Source organism: Ceratina calcarata, unplaced genomic scaffold, assembly GCF_001652005.2.
Source record: "Ceratina calcarata isolate Rehan_Ccalc_2016 unplaced genomic scaffold, ASM165200v1 scaffold39.2, whole genome shotgun sequence".
NCBI lineage: Eukaryota > Metazoa > Arthropoda > Insecta > Hymenoptera > Apidae > Ceratina > Ceratina calcarata.
Genome location: NW_017162322.1, coordinates 1,790,979 through 1,813,806, shown reverse-complemented (window position 1 = coordinate 1,813,806; position 22,828 = coordinate 1,790,979). Strand labels below are relative to the sequence as shown.

At 40.1% G+C, this 22,828-nt stretch overlaps 1 protein-coding gene across 6 annotated transcripts in view; it reads right to left on the bottom strand.

The window, feature by feature from the left end:
* Positions 1-2,626: 2,626 nt before the first annotated feature.
* LOC108626220 (neurotrimin) overlaps positions 2,627-22,828 on the bottom strand; it is a 181,465-nt gene continuing 161,263 nt past the window's right edge. For 3 of the 6 annotated variants that reach the window (XM_018026788.2, XM_018026787.2, XM_018026792.2), the window contains 6 exons: positions 15,001-15,129; positions 12,864-13,001; positions 12,410-12,580; positions 11,349-11,420; positions 10,928-10,993; positions 2,627-5,342 (listed from right to left, as the gene is read on the bottom strand). In XM_018026788.2, coding sequence (XP_017882277.1) covers positions 5,191-5,342; positions 10,928-10,993; positions 11,349-11,420; positions 12,410-12,580; positions 12,864-13,001; positions 15,001-15,129 — 728 coding nt within the window. In that variant the 3' untranslated portion in view covers positions 2,627-5,190. The other 3 variants (XM_018026789.2, XM_026814451.1, XM_026814452.1) reach the window with 3 other exon arrangements.

The following is a 22,828-nucleotide window of genomic DNA, read 5'->3' as shown; positions in this document are numbered from 1 at the left end:
CTTACACGAAATTCACCCCGCGGCCGAGAGGGTCGGATTTATTAATCGCGGACGTAATTGACTTTTTGTCTCGCTTCGACGCCGAAGATAAATTTGTCTCGGAGAACCACGACCTCCTTGTTTTTCTATACCAACAACACGGGCGATTTCTTCGAACGGCACTGCATGCAAATATTGTCGTTTCTATAATTAAAAAACTCCTCCTTTAATAAACACCGTGCAATCTTCACAAATTTTTAAATAACACTGTCTTCCATTCTTTGAACGCTATCTTCCTGCAATCAGATTTTCTATTCGCATTTAAATTTCCCCGGAAAGTTTCATATTAATATTTCTTTCGGTTTAAAACAAGAAATTCACAAAGGACGCTCGGTTTTCGTTGGTCCAAGCCTCCTTTTAATCTCGTTCCCACTTCCCCGCCGGCACGTCGCGCGCCGGAGATAAATTCACAGACGGGTATTGCACCTGGATTACGAATAAACAATAAAGCGTAATCGTTTTCGCGCCGTCAAAGGAAGGAATGGCTTGGCGGTTTATTGCGAGGGCTCGATCAGGAGTACCATTAAGCAGAGTAAGTACACACTCCAGTGAAAATAAATAGAAGCTCTGTATCTCACAAAGTACCGAATACGTTTCGCATTAATCGGAACGCATGAAATTTATAAACATACACCGACGAGCCCAGTTAATTCTTATTTAAGTCAGTAAAAAGAAACCTTTGAATTTAATGCACCAGCGAATATGTTAATTGATTTGTTTACAACTGCGAAATTAATATCTGGTTATAATAAATATTATAAAGGCAAGAGAATTGTAGATTACATCTGTGAAAATCACTCGGTTTAATTAAAAGCTGTACTTAGCGTACGCGAATAAAATCAATCGTATTGAACTTTTTTAATTTCGTTTCACGATATTCCGTACTTAAAATCCCTCGCTTTATTCATATCGCAACAAAAAATAATATTGAAACGACGATAACGTAATTTTCGTCGTAGATACGTGATGAAACTAGGAACGTGAACGTTCTCGAGGTAGTAACCTATCTCGCACAATAAGCTGATAAAGTGCCGCCATAATAGCAGCTTCCAACGATCACTATCATAGCGTGGCATAGTTACAAAGAGGAAATCATCCCGTTTATTTCGATCAGGCTTTAAAGGCGCCTTATCGTTCCGATTACTGTCGACACGCGTTATTAGCCTGCGACACGGCTACCCATCACCGGCATTGCCTATACCTATAGAGGTACCAAACGTAGACAATCGAACGAGTTATCTCATTTACATATCGGTTTCATTACAGATGGAAATTACTCGCGCGTATCCAATATTTCGTGGGACATTACAACACGTCACGGAGTTTCGAAAGATTATTACGTTATTACTGAACGTGGAATTTCCGTGGGTTGATTTGGTGCAGGCCATTACCGCTCTCTCTCTCTCTTCCTCTCTCTCTCTCTCTCTCTCTCTCTCTCTCTCTCTCTCTCTCTATCTCTCTTCCCGGTCTGTTATTGCGCTCCGGTACAGTTTACTTTACCGGCGACGCAGGGGGATTGTAAGACGGCAGTGGTAGTGTACCGTTGCAGGTCAGCCGTAAATGGTTCTCGGAGAGACGAACTTCCACCGCCGCTGGAGTATTGTAATAGCCGCATACGATGCGAGTTACGTAACTCGATCGCCGTAATTATTTTCAATCTCACTTAATTAATTCGCGCCTGTATGTGTGGTTCGTTTATTGTTTTAACCCGCGTTCATAGCGAGTTCCGGGTTTCGCGAAGAGAGTGATTTAAACTTGGAACGATTAGTCAAATAAGTTGCATGAGCATACTCTTTTCTTATTTATTACGATGTATATAGCAAATATTGCAATTTGAAATTAGAACAATTTTCATGCAATTAATTATTTATACAAGACTAATTTTTATAATTTTTTTTTTTATGATTTATTTACTATAGGTGTCTATTATATTACATATATTTCATGCGTACTGTATAACATATTTATTACATGCGTATAATAGACAAGATCTACACTTACCTTACGTAACGTTTTTACTATCCCTATTGCTATCCTTTTGAATCTCTTTGTCGCACCTTGACCTAGTTACTAACCTATCCCATTCCGACCAGACGGCTCTCGTGACGTGTTTGCAAGAAAGTAGCCCTTTGATTCTACGAACTGAAGTTGAATGGGAATTCCGTGGAGTATTAAATCGATGTAACTTCGAAAGTCCATATCTCCGATTGGTATATTGGCACGAGCCAGGAACTATATTTCCTTTCATCTATCAAATGAGGATGTTTCAAAAAATTCAACATTTCTTACGCTATTTTACTTGAATTCAATGAATTGATGTGTAATGCCAGAATTGAATAAAATTGAAAATAATAGTCAGAACTGTTTATGTTTTAATGTCACTTTGAAATTGGATCATGATCATTTTTTAATTTTATTCAGCAAATAACTGAACAAGGATTTATAATGGCAGTCATGTATTCGATTTATTAAGATATTCCAGCGCGAGAATTTCACCATCTACATCTGACGCTCGTTCCGCGAGCCATTATCGACGTCCGTTCGAACCCATAAAAATCGTACGACACAGTGAAATCATCGGGCACGATACATTAATAACGTAATTTATTATAATCCAATACGACATATCTAGACGATCGCTCGTCTCGACGTTTCTACTCTTCGACGTTCTCGCACGATCATCGTATCGATACGTATGTATATATATATATATATATATATATATAACGGTCGCTTCGACAATAATCGCTATTCACAACACATTCGCAATTCTTATACTCCTGCGTCAACAAAATCGCAGCCTCGAATCATCAACTCGCGAAAATAGACGACGATTCGTTTATGTTATATTCATCACAGCGTAACGTACCTACAATATGTATTTACAGAACAATTAATCGGCAAACACGCGTTATTAACGTCTCTTCATCGAGTCCCTTTCGAACGGAACAACCGGACATATACTCATTGAATCGCCTGTCTCTTTTTCTAATAAATAGGAATATTCAACAAAATGTATAAACTACCATAAATACTTTGAGGAAAAACAGTTTACCTTATTATTTTTCAATACTTAATAATAGGATTCATAAAATTGCATAAAGAATTTCACTGAGAATTTTGTATAGGAAAAACATGTATGCCACTTTTAAGTTAAAAGACAAGCGATTCAATATTTCCCAGATATGCCACATCTAACTGCTACCACCAATTCTCCATTAGGCTTGAACGAAACTCGAAATAGACTTTCAGAGAGGTTGTTCACGGACAAGGAGTCACCGTCAAAAGCCTCTACTTCTCTGACCTTTGCACACAACTGAGTCCATACAGCAGAATGAATATTATGAAAAAAGAATTTACAATAGATTCCATTAAGAGAAGGAAAAAGCATTCTGGAAATATTCTCTACAGATATAGATCGTTAAATCTACTTTAAGTCTCGTTAAAGCTAAAAATATTGTCGTCGACGTGTAGCCTCACGGGAGAACTCGGTTATCCCGCGTTTGATGCGTAAAATCGAACTGAAACGACGAAGCTTTTGCGCGAAGTCACCGTCGCATCGTCGTCCGATGATTCGGGGCCACGCAACAGTCTACATCGTCGTCGCGCTCCTTCCGTACACGCGGGAACTCGCAAACGTTAACATTCTTAACTACGCCCCGATACACATTTACAAACGCCTCTGTGCTTCCCAAACTGTTCACATTAGCATGTACACATCTGTCCACAAGTTTAAAACGATTGAAAAGACCGAAAGAATTTGATGTACAATCAGCCTATAACTAAAAGCTGCCAGAGCTTTTCTTTTCATTCTTATTAAAATATTCATTGATTATTATACGAAGTAAAATTATATTAAACGTTTAAAAATCGTAATTCATTTTATAACAGAATCTTAATAATGGCATTTCTAATTTGTTAAATAATTGTTGCTCGTATATTACAAGGCCCATAGACAAGAGTGTACATGTGTTTCGAATGGAACCTCGAAGCGCGTGTCCCAACACAACTACGTATTCGTTATTTATATTATACTGTATATGTTCTTGCGTATAATGTTATAATTACGTTTTAGTTTATTCCTTCATGCGTACGTATATGTTATTTTATATGTAACGAAATACAGGTTGCGGCTTGCTCGCCCGACTAGAGTTAATCACCGTCGCGAACGAACACCGATTGCCTGCTCGCGTCCGACGGGAAGTGAGATCGGTACACGAACGAGAAGTACGCGAAACCGTTTTTAAAATAATGTCTATATGTTTTTGATGAACTATCGTTCCGCGTACTTCGTCATCCCATCGATTTTCGACTAACGAGACGATACAATAATTAATCTCTTCTCTGTCTTTGGTAACAAAAATCCATGTGCGTCTTCACGAAAAATAAGTTATCCCTAGATTTACGTGTAAAGAGAATCTCTTAAATGAAACGAGATGAACGAGTCTCATAATGAATACCTACGATAATTGTTGGCGAGATTTATGAAATTATTTTGGTATTTACATAGGTAATCGGTTTAAACGAAGAAATTCCGAACATCTAATCTTCGCTCGTCTCTGTGCAAGGAAACTAATTAGTATCGGAGCTAATTCAGAGGCCAGTGGTTCCCAGCCGGTCCGGCGTACACGTTTGATTATAAAACTCGTTTTGTTTTTGGCTGAACACTTAAAAGCAGCAACGCGTTTATATGAGACAACGGCAAGACCCGCGTTAACATCGGCTGAAAACCATCGGCGTGTCTCCCTGCACGGAGCGAAACTCGCATGGTCGAACACGAATCCCTTCTCATACTCGATTCACACGCCTACGAGGGAGAATGAAAAGGTGGCCACAAAATCATCGCCGTTCATAAAAGCCTAAGAATTCTCTTACTGTATATATATATATACTTACACAACATATCATATTTGTATTTATATTTATATATATATTTATTCATTTTTTTTTTTATATTTATATATATAATATCCTCTGCTTTTCTGTATACGTCTACGTTTAGTATGAAAATAATTTCAAGCGCGTCTTTGCTCGTCGCACTCGTCCATCATCCAGCGCGAAGCCGGCGTACCAGAAAGTGGCAGCCGGCTCCGGTCTGGTTACCGTCCAATAAACACTAGAACTGGAAGCCCCGTTCCCGCGACGTGAGAATCACCTTCTGATGGCTGGAAGTAGCAGCGACAGTAGACTCACCGTAAGATGAAGAACGAGCTCCGCCCGATGTGATACGCCCGGACTTAACGCGTCCACTGGAGGCTCGCCCGGCGGCCTCATCGACGGCGGACCGTAATCCCTGTCATAATCTGAAACCAAACACTTCCCTGTCTCTATGTCGAATCAGTGATACCTAATTCCTACATCGATCTCTCCAATTCTTACATGTAATAATGTGGTTTGCAATTTTTTATTAAATTTTAAAGATTTAACGAGTTTTTTTTTAATGTATGAATTGTTCCTTTAATAAATAGCATCAATAAAGACTATATAACAAATTTTTGGATATTATTAATGAATCACGAAACTCGTAACAGTTTTATTCATAGAAAACGCGAGTATCATTGTAATATCTGATACAATAGAACGCACCGTTCGTCTAGGAACGATTTCATCAATTCGGGTAATTCAAAATAACGTTTTTATTCCGTATTAAATTGTTCTTCGTAGAATTAGCTCTAAATCCCCGGTGGAGGGAAATAGACGGGCGGGTCGGCGGCACGAACACATGGAAATGAGAATGCAACAAAGCTCTCGGCGCCAGTGAACATGTTGCCCCGAATAATAGAGGCGTTCGAATAATAATGCGCCGGCCGGGATAATCGAACGTGTGGACGGCAATCGCGCGAACAGTGCTGATAGCATCCTGAAAGGATTTCACCGGACAATGCGATGGTGATTCGAATTTCATAGGGAGTGAACGCGCGAAGCCAATTCGTACCGGCCGAATTTCAATGACCGTCGCGTCGGTCCTCCGCCTTGGAAGCTTGCGAAACCCTGAATCTAGCTTGGGATAGGTCGCAGTTCTTAAAGGATAGTAGATAGAAATAAAGTTCGAGCAACCTTAAGTGGAACCAGATTCTCAGGTTAATTTCAGTATCTTCATTATTCATAAAATACACTCAGTGCCTATAAGAATGTATAACTCTATTTAAGAAAATTGAGATGACTTTCAGATCTTAATTACTTATTTCTACTATTTAAGCCAGAAAGATTTGTTTTATAAGGTAAAAAAACGTTTCGCCAACGTTTGTGTTTAATGTTTAATAAACCGACGAATGTTGAAAGAAGAAAGGAATTATTTTCGTTCTGGTGCAGATTTTAATACAACCGTTACGTAAACAAGGAAGCACTGCGTTACACTGTAAACATAAAATCCGCGATATTCAGTATTTGTGGATTTCTCGCAAATATTCATTACTGTTTTGCAACCGAATGAACTTTTCTACCGACTGTTTCCTCAGAATCGGTGAAACGAAAATATGAAAGCCTCAATGATTTTTGTTAAAGATCTTTATAAATTCGTTTGTAGATATAAATCTTATAACGACGTTCTCAGAAAAATGACAAATCGCTTTTGCGATTCTTTAGAGTTCAATTGAATATATTCGTAGCTTGAAGCTCGAGAACGAAATGAATAGCGGATGACGTTATAAGGTAAGAGACGCGGGAGTCCCACGGTGGCGGTCGATCTTTCAGCGACGCCGAGAATGTACGTCGTATGTGTGAGCATGAGAATAGTCGGATAGAGAAGATAAATACAAGGAGTTGCCGCGGATAATGCGAACGGCGGGCGGGAGAGGAACCTCGACATTCATCCGCGTCTCGGGAATTAAATTCGACCAAATTCTCGGAATCTCTAGGATATTTGGTCGGAGCAAATCCCTTTTTAATGAGATAAAATGCTCACCCGCCGGATGAGACTAAATAAATTTATACCCCATTAGATATCGCCCAATTGTCTGTTGAACTGGTCTGATTTGACGTCCGCTCCGAGGAAATCAACCGAATGTCTTAGTTAATGAAACCAGACTATTGTCTAATCTCGAGCAAATTGAATCTAAACCATGTTTAACATGCTAGTAAGAAAACTGAATAAAACACAAACATTTAAAATATATCAATTCTCTTTTATGAATGTAACAAAAGTATCATTAACTAAATTACAAACTATATAATATAATTTATAGTGAATCGACGAAAGATAGGAAATATTCAAATTTGATATGAAGGGATGCATTCTAGGCAGGGAAGCTGTACACGGAATCGACCCTGGCGTTGCGAATGCGAGAATTTTCGTGCGATTTCGTGATAGATCGCGATACGGTAACGGGAAACAATTTATTAAATTATTCTCAGGCGTATCGTAGCGGACGCGTCCCAATAAATATGTGGTTTATCGTCGGGTTCGATTCTTTCCCTGTTCCCTCACCCGGCTTCAATTTCGCTTCCCGATTGGATTGGCCGGTTGTTCCTAAGTTTTACGGAGCTGGTCCACGTTGGATCAACGCTGCGCCGCCACCTGTGGCGCTAATACAAATCCGGTAATGTTGCCGGCTATGAATACATGAATATCAAACCCCGGGAAGAAGTCGATACATATGTACGCTTACCGTACCTGTTAACCCGCGGCAACTTCGACCCCTCGCCCTACCCTCTCACCCCCCGACCGGTCCCGGTACATACACAGGTATCACGCGAAACGGTAACCGAAGCTGCTTGATATGTAGCCGGGCTACGTATCTTCCTGGAACATCGACGCACGAAACGTTACCAGGTAGAACATACTCGTGAAATCGTTTAACCTCCGTGATTTTTCAGCCCATTAACCCACGAACGATTTATGTATAGGCAATTGTTTATCCATCATAACAATATTTAGAAGAAAAATAGTAAAGAAACTTGGGACGATAAAGAATTTAATATGTATAAAAAAGTGATAGGTAATTTAATTCAATAAATGTTTTAAAAGTTATAACAATGTTCAGACTCTACAGACTTTGCCTGGATATAACAGTCACAAGAATGTACGAGTTAAATTATAGAAATTCTGAATTGCAGAATCGACGGTGAAGTGAAATACGTTTAATTTTGTCTGGAGTAAAATCGTGAAAAATTCTGTGTAGCACGTGCAGCTATCGTGCTCGTCAATAATTCTGCAAACGATTCTCTCGGTTTCACCGAGATTTTCTTGAAAGCACGAGTTACAGAAATCTCGAAATCGACGTAGACTTATCTCGAATCAATAGCTAACGAAAATGGTTTATCGGTGTTATTAGAGGCGAGCGAGGTGAAACACACGTGAGCCAAGTTTTCTTATTTCACAACCGATCGGGATCGGGCAACAGTCGTCGTGAATTCATGTCGTTCCGCTCCGAGGCGACGACGCGACGGCCCGCTCGCCGGAAAAGGGACGCCGAAATCGCACGTCCGCACCGAAAAAAGTTATTCTCACCTACGAGCAAAATCCACGCTACGTGACTTTCCGCATGGACGGCGACAGTCGGACCGTTTTCCAACAATTTAACGCCCCCCCTTTACCGGTTCTCGACCGCACAGTTTTCCGTCGTTTTCTTTGCCGTCCAAACCGATTCCGTCACGCCGATCAGAGCTACCGCAATTTACGAGCAATTAACCTAAACGAATAGAATTTACAGTTGAATGGAACCAACTCGGTGTGAAAATCGCTGATTTTCTATGAAATCCAACTACAGTAAGCGTTACGTCATTTGTGTACGATCCTGTTTTTTCATCATTTTCTACCTGTCAAGTAGACATCAAAAACTGTATTTATAAAGATCCGTGAATTTGCATAATTAAAAGGTACTTGGCTTGTCTCTCGTTTTCTAGGTTTGAACGAACTACGAACAAACGAGCGTTCCATCACAAAAGACATTAGAATAAGCTTCATTTGAATAAGGAGAGAACCGAAACTGTGCGGGATCATAAAAGTTTGCGCGAAGTACTTAGAGGGAGAATCAATTGAATCTCGCCTCGTGTAGGTGTCGATCGATTTAACAAATGAGGCCAAAAGAAAAGGAATCGAATGAAACGGCAGCAAGAATTCTCGGCGGGTTTCGTCATTCGACCGGAGCCGACGGAAACGGCCGCGGGTCAACGAAACTCGTTTTTCATTAATTGAAAGTAAACTTCGAGAAATGAGAGCCGGCGGGGCCGGCCGACACTCCCGGGAATCTTTCAGCGAAGTCATTGAAATTGAGTTCGAAAACTTCGATGCCCGTGCCACGTTGCTGCCAATTTATCGGCATGCGAAACGAAAAGTGTTCGCGACGCAACGTTTTAAGTGTTTGCAGTCAAAATTCCAATACCGACAGAATGAGTTGATCATCTGCAGCGAAGGAAATATAGGGAAACCGCTATAAATTTTTTTATAGAAAGGAAACCAATTGTGAGGCTTCGTAAGAAAATATTCATTGCGCATGCGATGTTACATTTTCATATAAATTATATATAAATTACTCGTCCATTAATATTCAGTCAAAGAAAAATTAAAAATAATTGCGGTGGGAAAAGCTTTACTTGTGAAGCGAGCTCGCATTATAGCTTTATTAAAACTTTTTTATGAACATTTAAATACTCTCGACTATTGTGGGAATTTTATATCTTAAGAGTTCGCAAAGAGTATACAAATTCCGTTTTACGCGTAGACTAGTCTTAATTCACGCGTAATTTTACAGTAATGGGTTATTTCCTCGCGGAATATTTAGACCTTTAATCGATATTCGAAATTTAACGGTAGTTAAACCCGCTGGATTGGTCTTCTCATGCTTATTCATAAGATATTACGACGTTCAATATTCATAAGCTATGCGATACTTTAAATTGCACCAACTCGTGAATCAGACAGTAAAAAAAAAAAGAAGCGAGTAAAACCACAAAGGAGATTCGTCTTCTGGCTTAACTACCAAGCCTCATTTTAAATGAAATTTTTCCATACCCTATGTTTCAAGATAATTGCATAAGATTACTTCGTCGATCGTTAAAAGATTAATATTTAAAGTTATTAATTTCAACCACGGAACAATGATAGACACTTGGTTCAGCAAGACCGTAAATGCAATTAAGTGTACGAAATATTTTCTTTAAATGTATTATTATATTTCTACTGTATTTTAATTATACATACTGGCTTGATAACTTCCTGGTACTATTTCTGCAGACGAGTGCTGTAATTCAATTTGACGTCATGCATGAAGACTTACATTTAGAATTTATTCCACTTTGCACGGTGGCTAATATAATTTTTAGTGACATTACAAAAATAGTTGATGTCAAATAGCTAAAACTCTACTACAGATAAACGTTGAAACAATATATCCTAAATATACGTGTAACATTTCATTTCGCCCAGCGTATATGAAACATTTGTCATGTCATTAATATAAGTGGCTTTGTCATTTCAATTGAAGATTTTGCGGAGCTACGGTGCATAAGAATCCACCGTGTATTTATTCTTTTAAAGAAACATTTCAGATCACGGAGCACTCTTCTAATTGCTGAACAAAAAATGAAACAAGTGAAAATCAGTGATGTAAGAACATCGATGGTAGAATTGAGGGGCCATCAGTGAAAATCACTGTCGTCGGAAGCGTAATTTCTGAAATCCATTCTGGCCAGTTAAAGGGGACCAAGTAACGTGAAGTAATTCGTTCACGGATAAAGGGGATCACTGAGCATTGGCAATTTAGTGGATTCACCGGAGAATCTCTCCACCTCGGATGTGCGCCGTTGACGAGGTTTTAATTACGCTAATTACTCCGAACCGGACCGGGGCGCGGGGAGGACCAGGGTATAACAGGCCTGCCAGCCGGGGTGTATCGTCGTGGGAAATGCCTGAGGTACGCGGGCCGCGTTAAAATAGATATTTACTGACCTGGATCTCGCCATTCCTCGACCTCGTAGTCGATAGGTCGTTGTAATTTCTTGTTACTGTTTCTACCTAAAATGCATTACATAAAGAACGATTTTACATGGCGTGTTTCATGATCGGGAGTGAGAAGAATGCCGTGGCAGATACAAAAGTTGCGACGTCTTTGTTCTATGAAAAATAAACGGATGGATGTATTGTAAATGTGCGCATTCTATGGGGTTTAGGTCACGTGTCACATTGTGTGGAAATTAAAACAGCGAGCGTTCCGCCTAATTCCGACGTGAACATTTTTCAATGACGACCAGGCCGCGACGTGCTTTTTTTAAATGCCTGGATTACGGCATTGTGTTCGCGTGGTTTCGTTCAACGTAAAATCGTCTACGCGGAAATGGGCGGAACGCCCACCAGACTGAAGCTCGGTTACCGTGTTTCTTCATCGACGAAGTGACGTAGTATGGCAGTGGCGTCGTTGACGTCGTCGACGGTGCTGGAATTTCTACCAGGAACCAAACAGATTATATTCATTTAGATAAAAATATTCCATCTCCTCGGTGTCTTATTAATAATCATATATAAATGTCATTAACAAAAATTGAGGACAGGTAATTAAATGTCAAAAAGAAATGAACTTTAAAACAATAATTAGATAATCAAACGAGTGGAACTTCTATAGGAAATGCAAAACGCAGAATGCAAAATGCGCATCCATGAACTCGAGTAAATCCGAGGGCAAACTTTGCTCGTAGCGACCGGTCGCACGATATACGTACATCGTTGAACTTTTAATTTCAGCCAATTTATTCGTCCAAGGAGGTGGAAAGGTATACTCTTCCGGGATAAATATATCCTCCGTAAATTTAATCGCCAATTACGGACAACGTTGGGACGATAAGGATGCTTGACCTCGTCGAACGATCGATAAACATCGACAACGGCTGCCTAACGATAACAGCCTTTGCGTAAAGTCCATTCATCGGGAATCAATCAATTACTTTGTAATTAAGGGACATAGTAAAGAACGCGTCGTTAGATATGCCCAGTAAAATGTATCTGTCTCCTTTCGAATTGATTTTAGGATTTCATCTAGTTCTTTTCGTACGACAATTCAATAAATTACGTCTGACGTAGCATACATGATAATCTCTATAATTTCATGTTGCATACAAGAAGGCAGAGGTAAATCTTTTATAACTGTCACCAAACTTTTATATCTGATATGGGAGAATGCTTATAGATGTGTCTACTCGGTTGAGTTATTGCGGAATATTTTATGGTAAGATGGTCACCGAGGAAGTTTAATATCTTGTAACATGTCTTGTAATAATTTAAAAAGCATTTCTAACAGACATTTCATTAGAATGAAATAAAAAGTAAGTACATATAATGGTTTAGATTTTATGAATAAATAAAAATGGAAGCGATAATATTTGAAATGGAAAATAACAATGTTAAATATCTATAACTGTATTCATGAGAAGCACTCACCGTCCAACCTAATGTCACCATCAGTACTGCCGAGGGAATTTTGCGCGACGCATTTGTACGAGCCAAAATCCTTCGGGCCGACGTTTCTAATTTTCAGCATCATATATTTGTTGTAATCGTTGTCGGTGGACACCGCCTCGTACTTATCGCCTGTAATAGAACGGTAATTGCCTAGGCAAATAAAACCATATTCCTGGTAGTTGAAAAATGTTCCAGTTCGAACAAATTCGAAATTTATCGAGTAATAATAAGATTGTAAAATACGTTATACAGAAATATCTACAACTTAAATTACAATAAATGAGATGTTCAATTGATTTCTATTCCATTTGTTGTTTCCCGTACGAGTATTAAATTGAACTATGGATTTTATAATTTATGACAGTGTATATTCATGGTTCTGGGGTTAGGCAAGGGACGTGGTATTATAATATTGTATCAAAGTTAAAATTACCGGAGATGATCATGTCCCCATGTTCGGTAGTCCAGTAATTAATCGAGATTGGATAAGCCTCGGTTTGACACTCCAATGTCACATCTTGTCCAATGTACGCGGCTTCCAACTGATTCGGTATCGTCAGCATAGGAGGAACTATAACAAAAAATTTAATTCAAGTTATAAATGAGAATAACATATAGAAGTGTACAGAACACAGTTTTTGATTCTTATTATATTTGTTCACGTATCCTTAAATATAATGCACATGTTCGCATGTCTCGTTTATTGCGTCGCAATAATAGATGAATCACCAAATAGGCACTTGAACTACCTCGATTCGATTTTTGGAATTATGTATGTAGGTACGCTTTGAATTTCGGTGACCAAACTTTCCAAGCTTTCTACTCGCGAAATTCGAAACTATTCAAACTGCATAATCTAGTGCATCGGAACTCTGATGGCTGCAGCAAGGTAAATCCTACAAAATCCACAAGCTTATTATGAATTTCAATAAAAGCTCCTGACACATTTACGTTGGACAGATGTGAACACTGGAATAAAATAAAATGTTATACGTATTATTAGTGAAATATTTTATAAATTATTATTTTATAAAATTTATGAAATATTATACGTATTATTAGCGTATATGTTTAGAGAAATGAAATTGTTCTGAAATTCTTCTGGCAAGGACGATTCCCTGACTTGATGCACCTCGTGCAGTAAAACGAGAATTGACACACTTTTGTACTTTTAATTTTCTCAATTCTTTCTCGTGCTCAATGAGGTCCCCGTACACTCGAAGTCTCAACGGTAACAACTCGTTGTCAGCACGCAAGAATCCGTTCGTAAAAACGTTTCTTCGAAAAGTTTTTCGGTTATTATACGATGGAGCGGCCGAGTCGGATCGATATAGATACATGTATTTCGCTGGCCGCAATATCGTGTCATAGTTCCGTCTTTTACGGAGCAACGTAAATCACGATTTACTGCCAGCAGCGTACGCTTGGGACGATATCACCACGAGGGCTGCCGTCCCTCGTCCACTCCATATTCTTCCCCTGACGTGATTTTTTTTTTCTCGTTTCCCCGCTGTTGTTGTGTTATCGGAATGATATTATCCAGCCATTAGCTGATCAACCTGACGCTTTGCAAGATTTTTAAGAGTAACCAAATCTGCCACAACGACCAACTACGCCTTTTGATAATTCATTATTAAAGAGTTTGAAAATGTTGAGTTTCTGACAAATCGACTTAAACTGATTTTAAAAAAAAAAAATGTAACATTGCCCATATCATTTTTCTTCATGTTCTACTCAATATAAATTTAGCACACAATTTCGTTTCAGCTTTAAATAAAGTTACGATTCGGCCGGTGTGAAAAGTTCCCATCTGAAGGCGATAACTCAAACTTGGTCGGGGACGATTATTAACGGCCGGTAGCCATCCGCCCGGTGGAACGGAGACTAATGTGTCGGAAAAGACAGGGCGGAAACGCGTTTTGCACACCGAAACTGGATGAACGTGACGTGATGGCCGAGAGGGGCTCGAAACGAACCCCGGGTACACCGAGCATATCTGGGTCAAGTGGTCGCTCGTAAATCGCCGGCTAAATGAGACGTTGAAAACCGACCTAATGCATCGCGTTGCTCCGAACAACCACTCTTTATCGAGATATTGTGCCCGGAATTCAGCCCGTTACCACCCTTTTCGCGTCGGCCCCTCGTTCGCTCGCCGCAACCTCGCCTCGCTCTCGCTCTGATCACTTCACAGTCTTGTTATCAACCCCCGACGTTTCGAGGATCATTGTTCCCAAGTCTGTGCCGAGATAATTTGTGTTGCTAACTTGTTCGCGCTAGTGCTATTAAGCGTTTGTACCCAAAACACTTACTCTCTCTTCCATGAAAGAGAAACATCTATAAAATGACATCATTAACTTCTGCCTAATAAATTTGGAATCCTAACAATAATTTCCATAAAATGATCATCGATGATTATTTTATGAAACACCAAATTTTTACTTTAATGACAATCTAGTGTGCTGCTCGGGTTTAACACGATTATAGCGATAAGTAGTATAATAAACGCAGACCTTGTACATGCACTTTGACGAATATATTATATACATGAGGAGACGTTTAAGCATACTTACACTGCACGCGGAGAGATATGTGCTGGCTAACTCGAGGTGGTACGTCGTTCGACGCGATGCACATGTACGTCCCCATGTGCAATCGACTTATCTTGATGATATGCAGCACCTCGCCGTCCACAAAGTCCACTGGAAACACAAACAGAACGATGCTGTATTAGACTCATGATATCCCATGCAAAATTAATTTTCAAACATGTACCCGAGGAATTAAGTATGTTTAAAACACACAAGCCCAGAGATACGTCGTGTAATTATGGAAAAGACTTTCATTTCTGGCATAGGTTTAAAAGGATTATAACGATTTGTATTATAACGAAATGTATTTTACTTTACATATTCCATTAATTCTGATTTTACTTCAATTTTCTTCTAAGTGGTGTGTAGTTCGTAATTAAGTTTTCAGTGTGCAATCGTCAGATTGGCGAATTCTCGGAATCACTGAAAATTCGGAAGTAACGATATTTGTGGTGGAATCCAAGTTTTCAGTCGAGAAGTTCCGTTAAGAAGTTCCGGAATCCTGACCGAGTTCGAAGCCAGTAAATTTATAAGCCCAAAGCGCATTGCGAAAATGAAAAATTTCAACTATCCTTAAATGTACTTGAAAAAGTCGCTTCACTTTAAATTGTACATGTAATATTCCGTTACATAACAAATTAAGTAATAAAAACCACGATGTGTATTAATTTTTTTTTTACCATCTACGATTTACACGATTGTAACTATCGCACACATTTACATCTTTAATTACAGCATGTCACGACAGTTTTCGTTTTTATGTTAATTTATACATCTTACAATCGCGAAGAATGCGACTCGAAATTTGACTCTCCGACGTATCCATAGCGGCGCGTGGCTCATTAATATCTGTCATAGAAAGTAATTATTTATTCCATCGCGCATTCAGCGCCTCCATTCCTGTGCCACTATACACCGGAATATAATTAAATTACGTTAAACGATTTATCATTCCGGCCGGTCGCGCGGACCAACGAAACTTTCGCGTTCCAACGCGCTTTCGTGCAACTTTTAGCGTATTTTGTGGTCCGGGGTACCCATTCCAACGAATAACACGCGAGAACCTGCGTGCAATGTAACGATTTCCCAGGGATTCGTTCCATTCTTTCGTAAATACAACTGTATACTAATTAGTAGAATCGAACCTCGTACAAATCCCAGTCATAGTAAAAACATCAAGTGAAATATATTTTTAGAACTGGAAACAGGTTCAGAAACAATATTAAACTGCTTGGAACTACTTAAAAATGTGAGAAATCCTACTAGTATTCATGTCATAACAATAAAAGGAACTTCTAATCGTCCTTACCAGTTTCGCCATTAAGAAGCAAGAGCTTGCAAATTTTTAATGTTGCCTTAATCGTGTTATCCTCGAGTTTGAATTAGTAAAATAAAAGAAGCCGATAAAACCGTTGAGTACTAAAAACAGAGAAACGTGTAACGCGGAGGGACGTAATGGGAGGCAGACTGTTCGGTTATAAATATGCGAGCATAATGTCCCAAGAAACGTAAAAGCGGATGACTGCCGCCATGCGTTCGAACAAGACGGGCTCAACAATAAAAATGGATGCACGCCGCGTCTGCGGCGTATCGCAATTTTTATACGCGAAATTATTGTGCGCGTACCTGAAATTCTTCACGGGGAAACGAAGCGCGGGTAGAATGAGGCGCATTGTGATAGGTCTAGAACGACTTAAACTGGTCGCGAGTAAATGTTGAAGAGCGATGGAAAACCGATCCGAACGTTTCTCACGATAAACGGTAAAAGCGCATTGTATCACGGGGCAGGGCCGGGAAGAATTGTAGCTACGATCCTCGGACAGTAACACGGAGGTAATGGCACGCTGTAAGAACACGGGACTCCTACAGTCGAATAATACCCTTCGATGCATCACGATCTTTGTTACGGTTCATGCACTTCCAGATAGATCGCTTGCTTTTTCCGCTTTTCATTTGGCTCGCGGCCCCCTTTGCCGAGATAATTTGCTTTGTGCGTCGTTACTTTTAAACCGTCCACCGTTACTGGCGAACCCGATGGCCCGGCGAGATCTACGCGATGCCGCGAGGAATAAAAACGAGCCAGTCTCACGTAAAATACGTTGTTACACATTGACATATACCGTTAAGAGCCATTTACATGGACAGTGAAAAACATTTTATTCATATTATAAGATCGACCCCAAATAAAATGACAAATAATTTGCGAGCTAAACACGACGAAATAACAATTCCTACCAAAAACGATTCAGGTTACCCTTTCAGTGCAATAAAAAATATTTAAAAAAAGATCGATTCTGTTCTTGAAGCTCGCATTTCATCAAAGTATACCCTCGTATCTTAATCATCCTGTTTACACCGTAATTAGACACCTTCACTCCCGGTACTCTCTCACAATTGTTCATTCGCAGCGCATAATAAACTTTCATTACTACTACCACTGCTACCGTTATTTTCTTATCAAGCAGACAACGGTTATTAACAACGCCTCCGCAACGTAGCTCACCACGATACAACCCCAATCCCAGCCAGGGGAAGCGCGCGTCGTTGCAGGGCATTAACAGATTCGCGTTCTCGATTGTGCGGGCTTATCTCGCGTGACTCGAAACTCTTATCATCGCGGAGGAAATATCGCGGCCCGGCGAAGGTCGTTGAAAGGAAGGAAAGTTGGCCGCGGGCGTGAGCGGGAGACTGCGGCGCGCGGCGTGAATCGCTGCCGGCGCGGGCGGGCCGCGCCGCACGCCAAAACCTATTCATTGTTCTATAAACAATGCCCGGCGGCGAGAAATTCCAGCAGTGGCGCGGCGACTGCCACTTTCCGAGGAGGTTTTAATCAAGTAGTCCCGTAGGTCCTGTGCGCGAGAACTGCCTCGGTTACCTGTTTAACGGAAACCTTTAAAACTTTCAGTTTAATAGGAAACCGCAATATGCTACGGCTCGATGAAATCTCGTTTCAAACACCATCGCGAAATAAACACGAACGACAAACGATTGTTCATTCTTTTTCCAACCTGCCGGTCGTATCACTAGTCCTCGCTTCATTATACGATTCTTAACAATAAAAAATATAACTAGTACGCATATAATATAATTTAGTCATGGAACTTTCTAATCGAAGTGATAAAACTTGCTCGATTTGCCAACTCAAAAATGTTTTCGTACTAAGAATATAAAATTCAACTTCTTGCCTAGCGCCGCCTTTTTGTGAGAGACAGGATATCATGGATTTTAACATAATTACATACCCCGTGGCCTGGGGTATTTTTCCTGTGTCACTTTCATTAAAAACAGATCGTACGCAACCTTTTTTACTTAACTTATTAAACGGCTCCGTTGCCTGTCCGCCACTTTTATAACAAGTTAAGTTTTGCACCTGTTCTCTTTTACTTACAAACTCCGTCTTCCGCCAACTTGTTTCTTCTCAGACATAATCTCGCGAGCATTGATTCCTCTATTACTTCCGTCGCAAGTTTTTTGCCTCAGATTATTTATTTGTACGGAGAGAAGGCAACTTTCGAAATCAGTGAAACGTAAGATACTTGGTTATTGATTACCTGCTGATTTTCATGCAAAACACAAGTCTTTCAATAGCCGAATTAATGAATTTGATTAAATTAACATACGATTGGATATTATTCATAGCTTCATCATTAATGAACCAACAGTTAAACCAGTCCATTAAACAATACGAAATATTGTGCATAATTAATCGTCGCCTATATAAACGGAAAATTCATCCTGTAATTGTCGCTGTATGAAATTTTCATAGGCGAGTCGAACGATAATGCAATGTCTTTCGAAACTCATCAGCCCATTTGAATGTTAAGCGATGCAGATAGGAGAGCGGGGAAAAAAGGAGGGAAGAACTGTGGAATAAATTAGCGGGTATTCAACGTCGATGCTCGCAGCGCAGGGAGGTCGGCGCGCTTTGCATAACATTTTTCACGTGCTCCTTAACGTCGTAAGAATAAGCAGACAGCTTACTTCGAAGACGAAGTGGGGAACCGGCTACCTATTTGGGAATTAGTACGTGATGTATTCCGCCCCATAAGCGGCGCAGCGGCTTGAACGTCGATATTTCATCCCACCCCCGGGGCCCTCTGCCTCCCACCCTGTTACCCTTAAGTGGCCTTTTTCGCGTTATTACCGCCAGATAACCCGGCTACATTCGTCTGCCAGGCGAAATCCTCCAACCGCGATCATTGCGGCTAATGCTTCCGCGTGCGTTCGTCCTACGAACAGACGGATAACGCCTTAGCCTTGTATCGTTTCGTAATTGCTCCGAGAACCCCTCGATGCAAGATTAGCTTTCGTTAGACGCAAATACAGCTCATAATATCGTGTCTAAATTACTATAATATTAAACATTTGTTCGAACTTTCTTACTCGAATAAGTCTAGACAATCTTGGTAACACATTACGTCAGTAATTATAATTGACACGAATCTATAGTAAATAATGAATTATGGTATGACAGAATGAATTTCGTTTGTTACTTTCTATTGAAAGAATTGTGTAGTTTATGTAGTAGAGATGGATTTTTAGGCAAGGAATTAGGATATGAACAAGTAGTATAAAGGAAAAGCGGATGAAAGGGACCGAGACCAATTGGAATCTATTCCTTTACCGTTCGGTTCAGACGCAAAATTTGGTAGACAATATTGTTGCCGAAGTTGCTCGTGGAACGGCGGACTCGGTCTTGGCGGGCGTCACGGGAGCTCCACAAAGGAACCTCGGACGGCAACAAGATAAGCTAGCCGAATCGATGTGTGCGAGGATCGACGTCGGTACATCGGTTTGCCCGCCAGTTTCGTTCATCGTTTGATGCCGGGGTTGCGCGTAAAACGAGTACCATCGTAGATTCGATTTTCCGTCCCGCCTATATCGATATCAACCCTCTTCTTCTTCTTCTTCTTCCGCCTTTATTTCTCCTTCCGGGACACGAACTCGCTCTTGGTTCTCGATTTTCCGCTCGCTTCGCACCACTCTTACCATGTACATTCGTAAGTTAACGAACAGTTAACAAAAAGAATAAAATAACAGTGCTTTGAAATCAAACTAGACTTGCAATATAAATAAGTATTTGTTTTTATTAAAATACTCAAACAATTTTTACAATGCTTAAACAATAGAAATTATTTATAATTAATTCTTATCTTTACTAGTAATTTATGAAATAAATATTAGTATAATCACATAATCATTTTCTAAAAATATATCTTATAACAGTATTTTATATTATATCATATTTTTAACCAGTGTTTAGCAAAAGAGATTCTTTCCCTTTTTTCCTCAGTTATCGTTTTTGTCACGTCTTGCGTTAAACTCCCGTTAAACTGTCGAAGTAGAAAAAGGCTCGAAGGAGATCGCAGACACCGAGAAGCAAACCCTCGTTTGCTTCTACTTAACAGTGACATTGATGACCAGTGTTTTTTAGTCTCTACGCATCGTTCGCTTCTCCCATATCCGTTTCCATAACATTTCCCTAGGAACGAGGCCGAATCATTTTCCTCGCGTTAGGCAAATTGTTATTGCGAGCAACGCTTTTCTAAGCGACGTTGTTCAGCGAACGAGCACAATTATTTTTTAACGCATCATTGAAAACAAATTTTAATCAAACCTCAACCGCCTTTTAGTTCTCGAATTTGTTCCTCAAATAGATAAACACAATTACAACTCTGACATGAAACTTTATCACGAACATCCATTTATTATTTAATTGTTAAATTTTTACAGTCGATATTGTGATTATTCGATAGTCGATATTGTTGTTATTGCATAGTCAGAGATGTCTTCTAATTAATTTCTAGCAAAACTTTTGGTAAACATCCCAGGAGCAATAGTCGTTCTTCTGGTTGCAAGTACAAACAGTTCGTTATCCCCTTTTTCCAGTATCGATCGTCCAATTTGAGATTCTCCTGTTCCTCTCTGTTTCCTCGTTTTCTCTTAGTCTTCTATCAGTTGTCTGGACGCTCGGCTGATATCCAGGGAAGTAAATCTTCTCCCGGCCTACAGGTGTGTCCAATTCTTTGAAGGAACGTGCGTGTGTTTCACAAAATTCGATTTTCTTTCTCGTTTCCTCTTTAGCATCGTTCTCCACGTTGCTAGATATTTCTCGAACACGATAAATTACTTGTCTGTTCTCTCACGATTTAATACTGTAGATTTTTCTCGTTTCAGTACTAGTTATAAATCATTGATTAAATTTTGCATACTTACACAACTGTACAGCCTGCGACGTGCACTAAAGCTTATCGAATTTTCACACCGATCCTTCATTTTACTAATGAATAGCCACGTCGTCGATTTCGATCTAAAGCTACTGCGACTGTAGCTCTTTTGTTCAAACTCCGCTCGTCGTATCCGTTCGAAAGTAAACTCTTTCATTATAAACGAAGCCTGAAAGCTCGACAGGATCCACACCGAACGTGTGAAACGTCCAGTCCAGTATTCATGAAAACGCCAATCAATTTTCGGTACAGCCATCAACGGCTGATTAGGAGGCGATATCGTTAAACGAGGAGCGTGTACGAAACGAGGGCATCATCCGCTTGCTATATGAGCAGTGCGTCATCCGATAGAAGCGTTGGATTATCGATGTAATTGAACGAAATATCACGGCTGCGAACACGCTAGGCATTGGGAACCAGCCGTTGCGAAACTGATGTGTTGCCCTTTGGGACTCGAGAACTGCTCTCTAATGTCATTAACCCGGCGATCTGATGGCTTCCCACCTTCTGTTCGCCACGAAAGTATCACCTTGTTCAGCGTTCGTTCGCTGCTCTGCGATTTCTCACAAATTTCGGATTTTCCTCGTTCAGCGAGAATGAAAGTTTTTAATGCAAAATAATTTTTATATATACTGATGTACATATCACAGATTTTAATAATTGTATGCGACAGTCTAAGTTTTATATAATGGAACGTGCCGATAAAATATGTAAAAGAATCTTTACTAACTTTCTCCCCAGTGGCATTCGTTTCCAAGGTAAATTTTGCACAGTTCACCGTGAAACTGGATTTTTTTTCGAACCGGCGAATAGTAAACAGGTCCGCGACAATGCAGTTGCTCGTTTCCGTCGGAATTACATTAATCCCGGGCGTCCCGTTAATGGGCGTCGAACGGTCGATGATATAATGCGACGGCGGAGCATTTTTAGTAGGCGCCCCGCAACGATTCGACGCATACATATTTATCAGTAACAGTTTATACGGCGCGGCGCGGTGGAGTTAGGGCGAGGAGGCGTAAGCGGTTCGAAAAGCTCGAAGCCCGAGCGAACCTCCGAGTATGCCCGGAGGGGCAATGAAAATTTAAATTGGAGCAGAAATTAAATCCGGCCTTTATCCGATATTGAGAAAATCCTTTGGAACCGGCAGACTGTCTGACGTCCCGCTATCCTGTACATCTTTGCCCATTGCTCATCCTCAGTGTCCGTGTTTCTATCTGCGTGAGCAAACTAGTCTGTATCGATCGACCGAGGGAGATCGGGAGACAGACGGAAAGCCGAGGGAACGAAAGCTGGGACTATACGGTGTCGCGTTTCTAGCGCCGTTCATAATTAATAATTAAGAAAGTAATTAGCATCGATTCTCCCAAAGGGATGACTTTGTTCTCCGTCGGTGATATTTCTAGAAACGAACAATTCATTATTCGTAATGTCATATCGATTGGACGTATACGAAACCGTGAATAATCTGTTGATTCGGAAATTTCGAAACGTGACATGTTATTCAACTTACTTTACCACTTCAAGAGGGTATGTCCTCGTTAAAGACAACCTTCTATTATGCAAATTTGGGGATTGTTACTTTT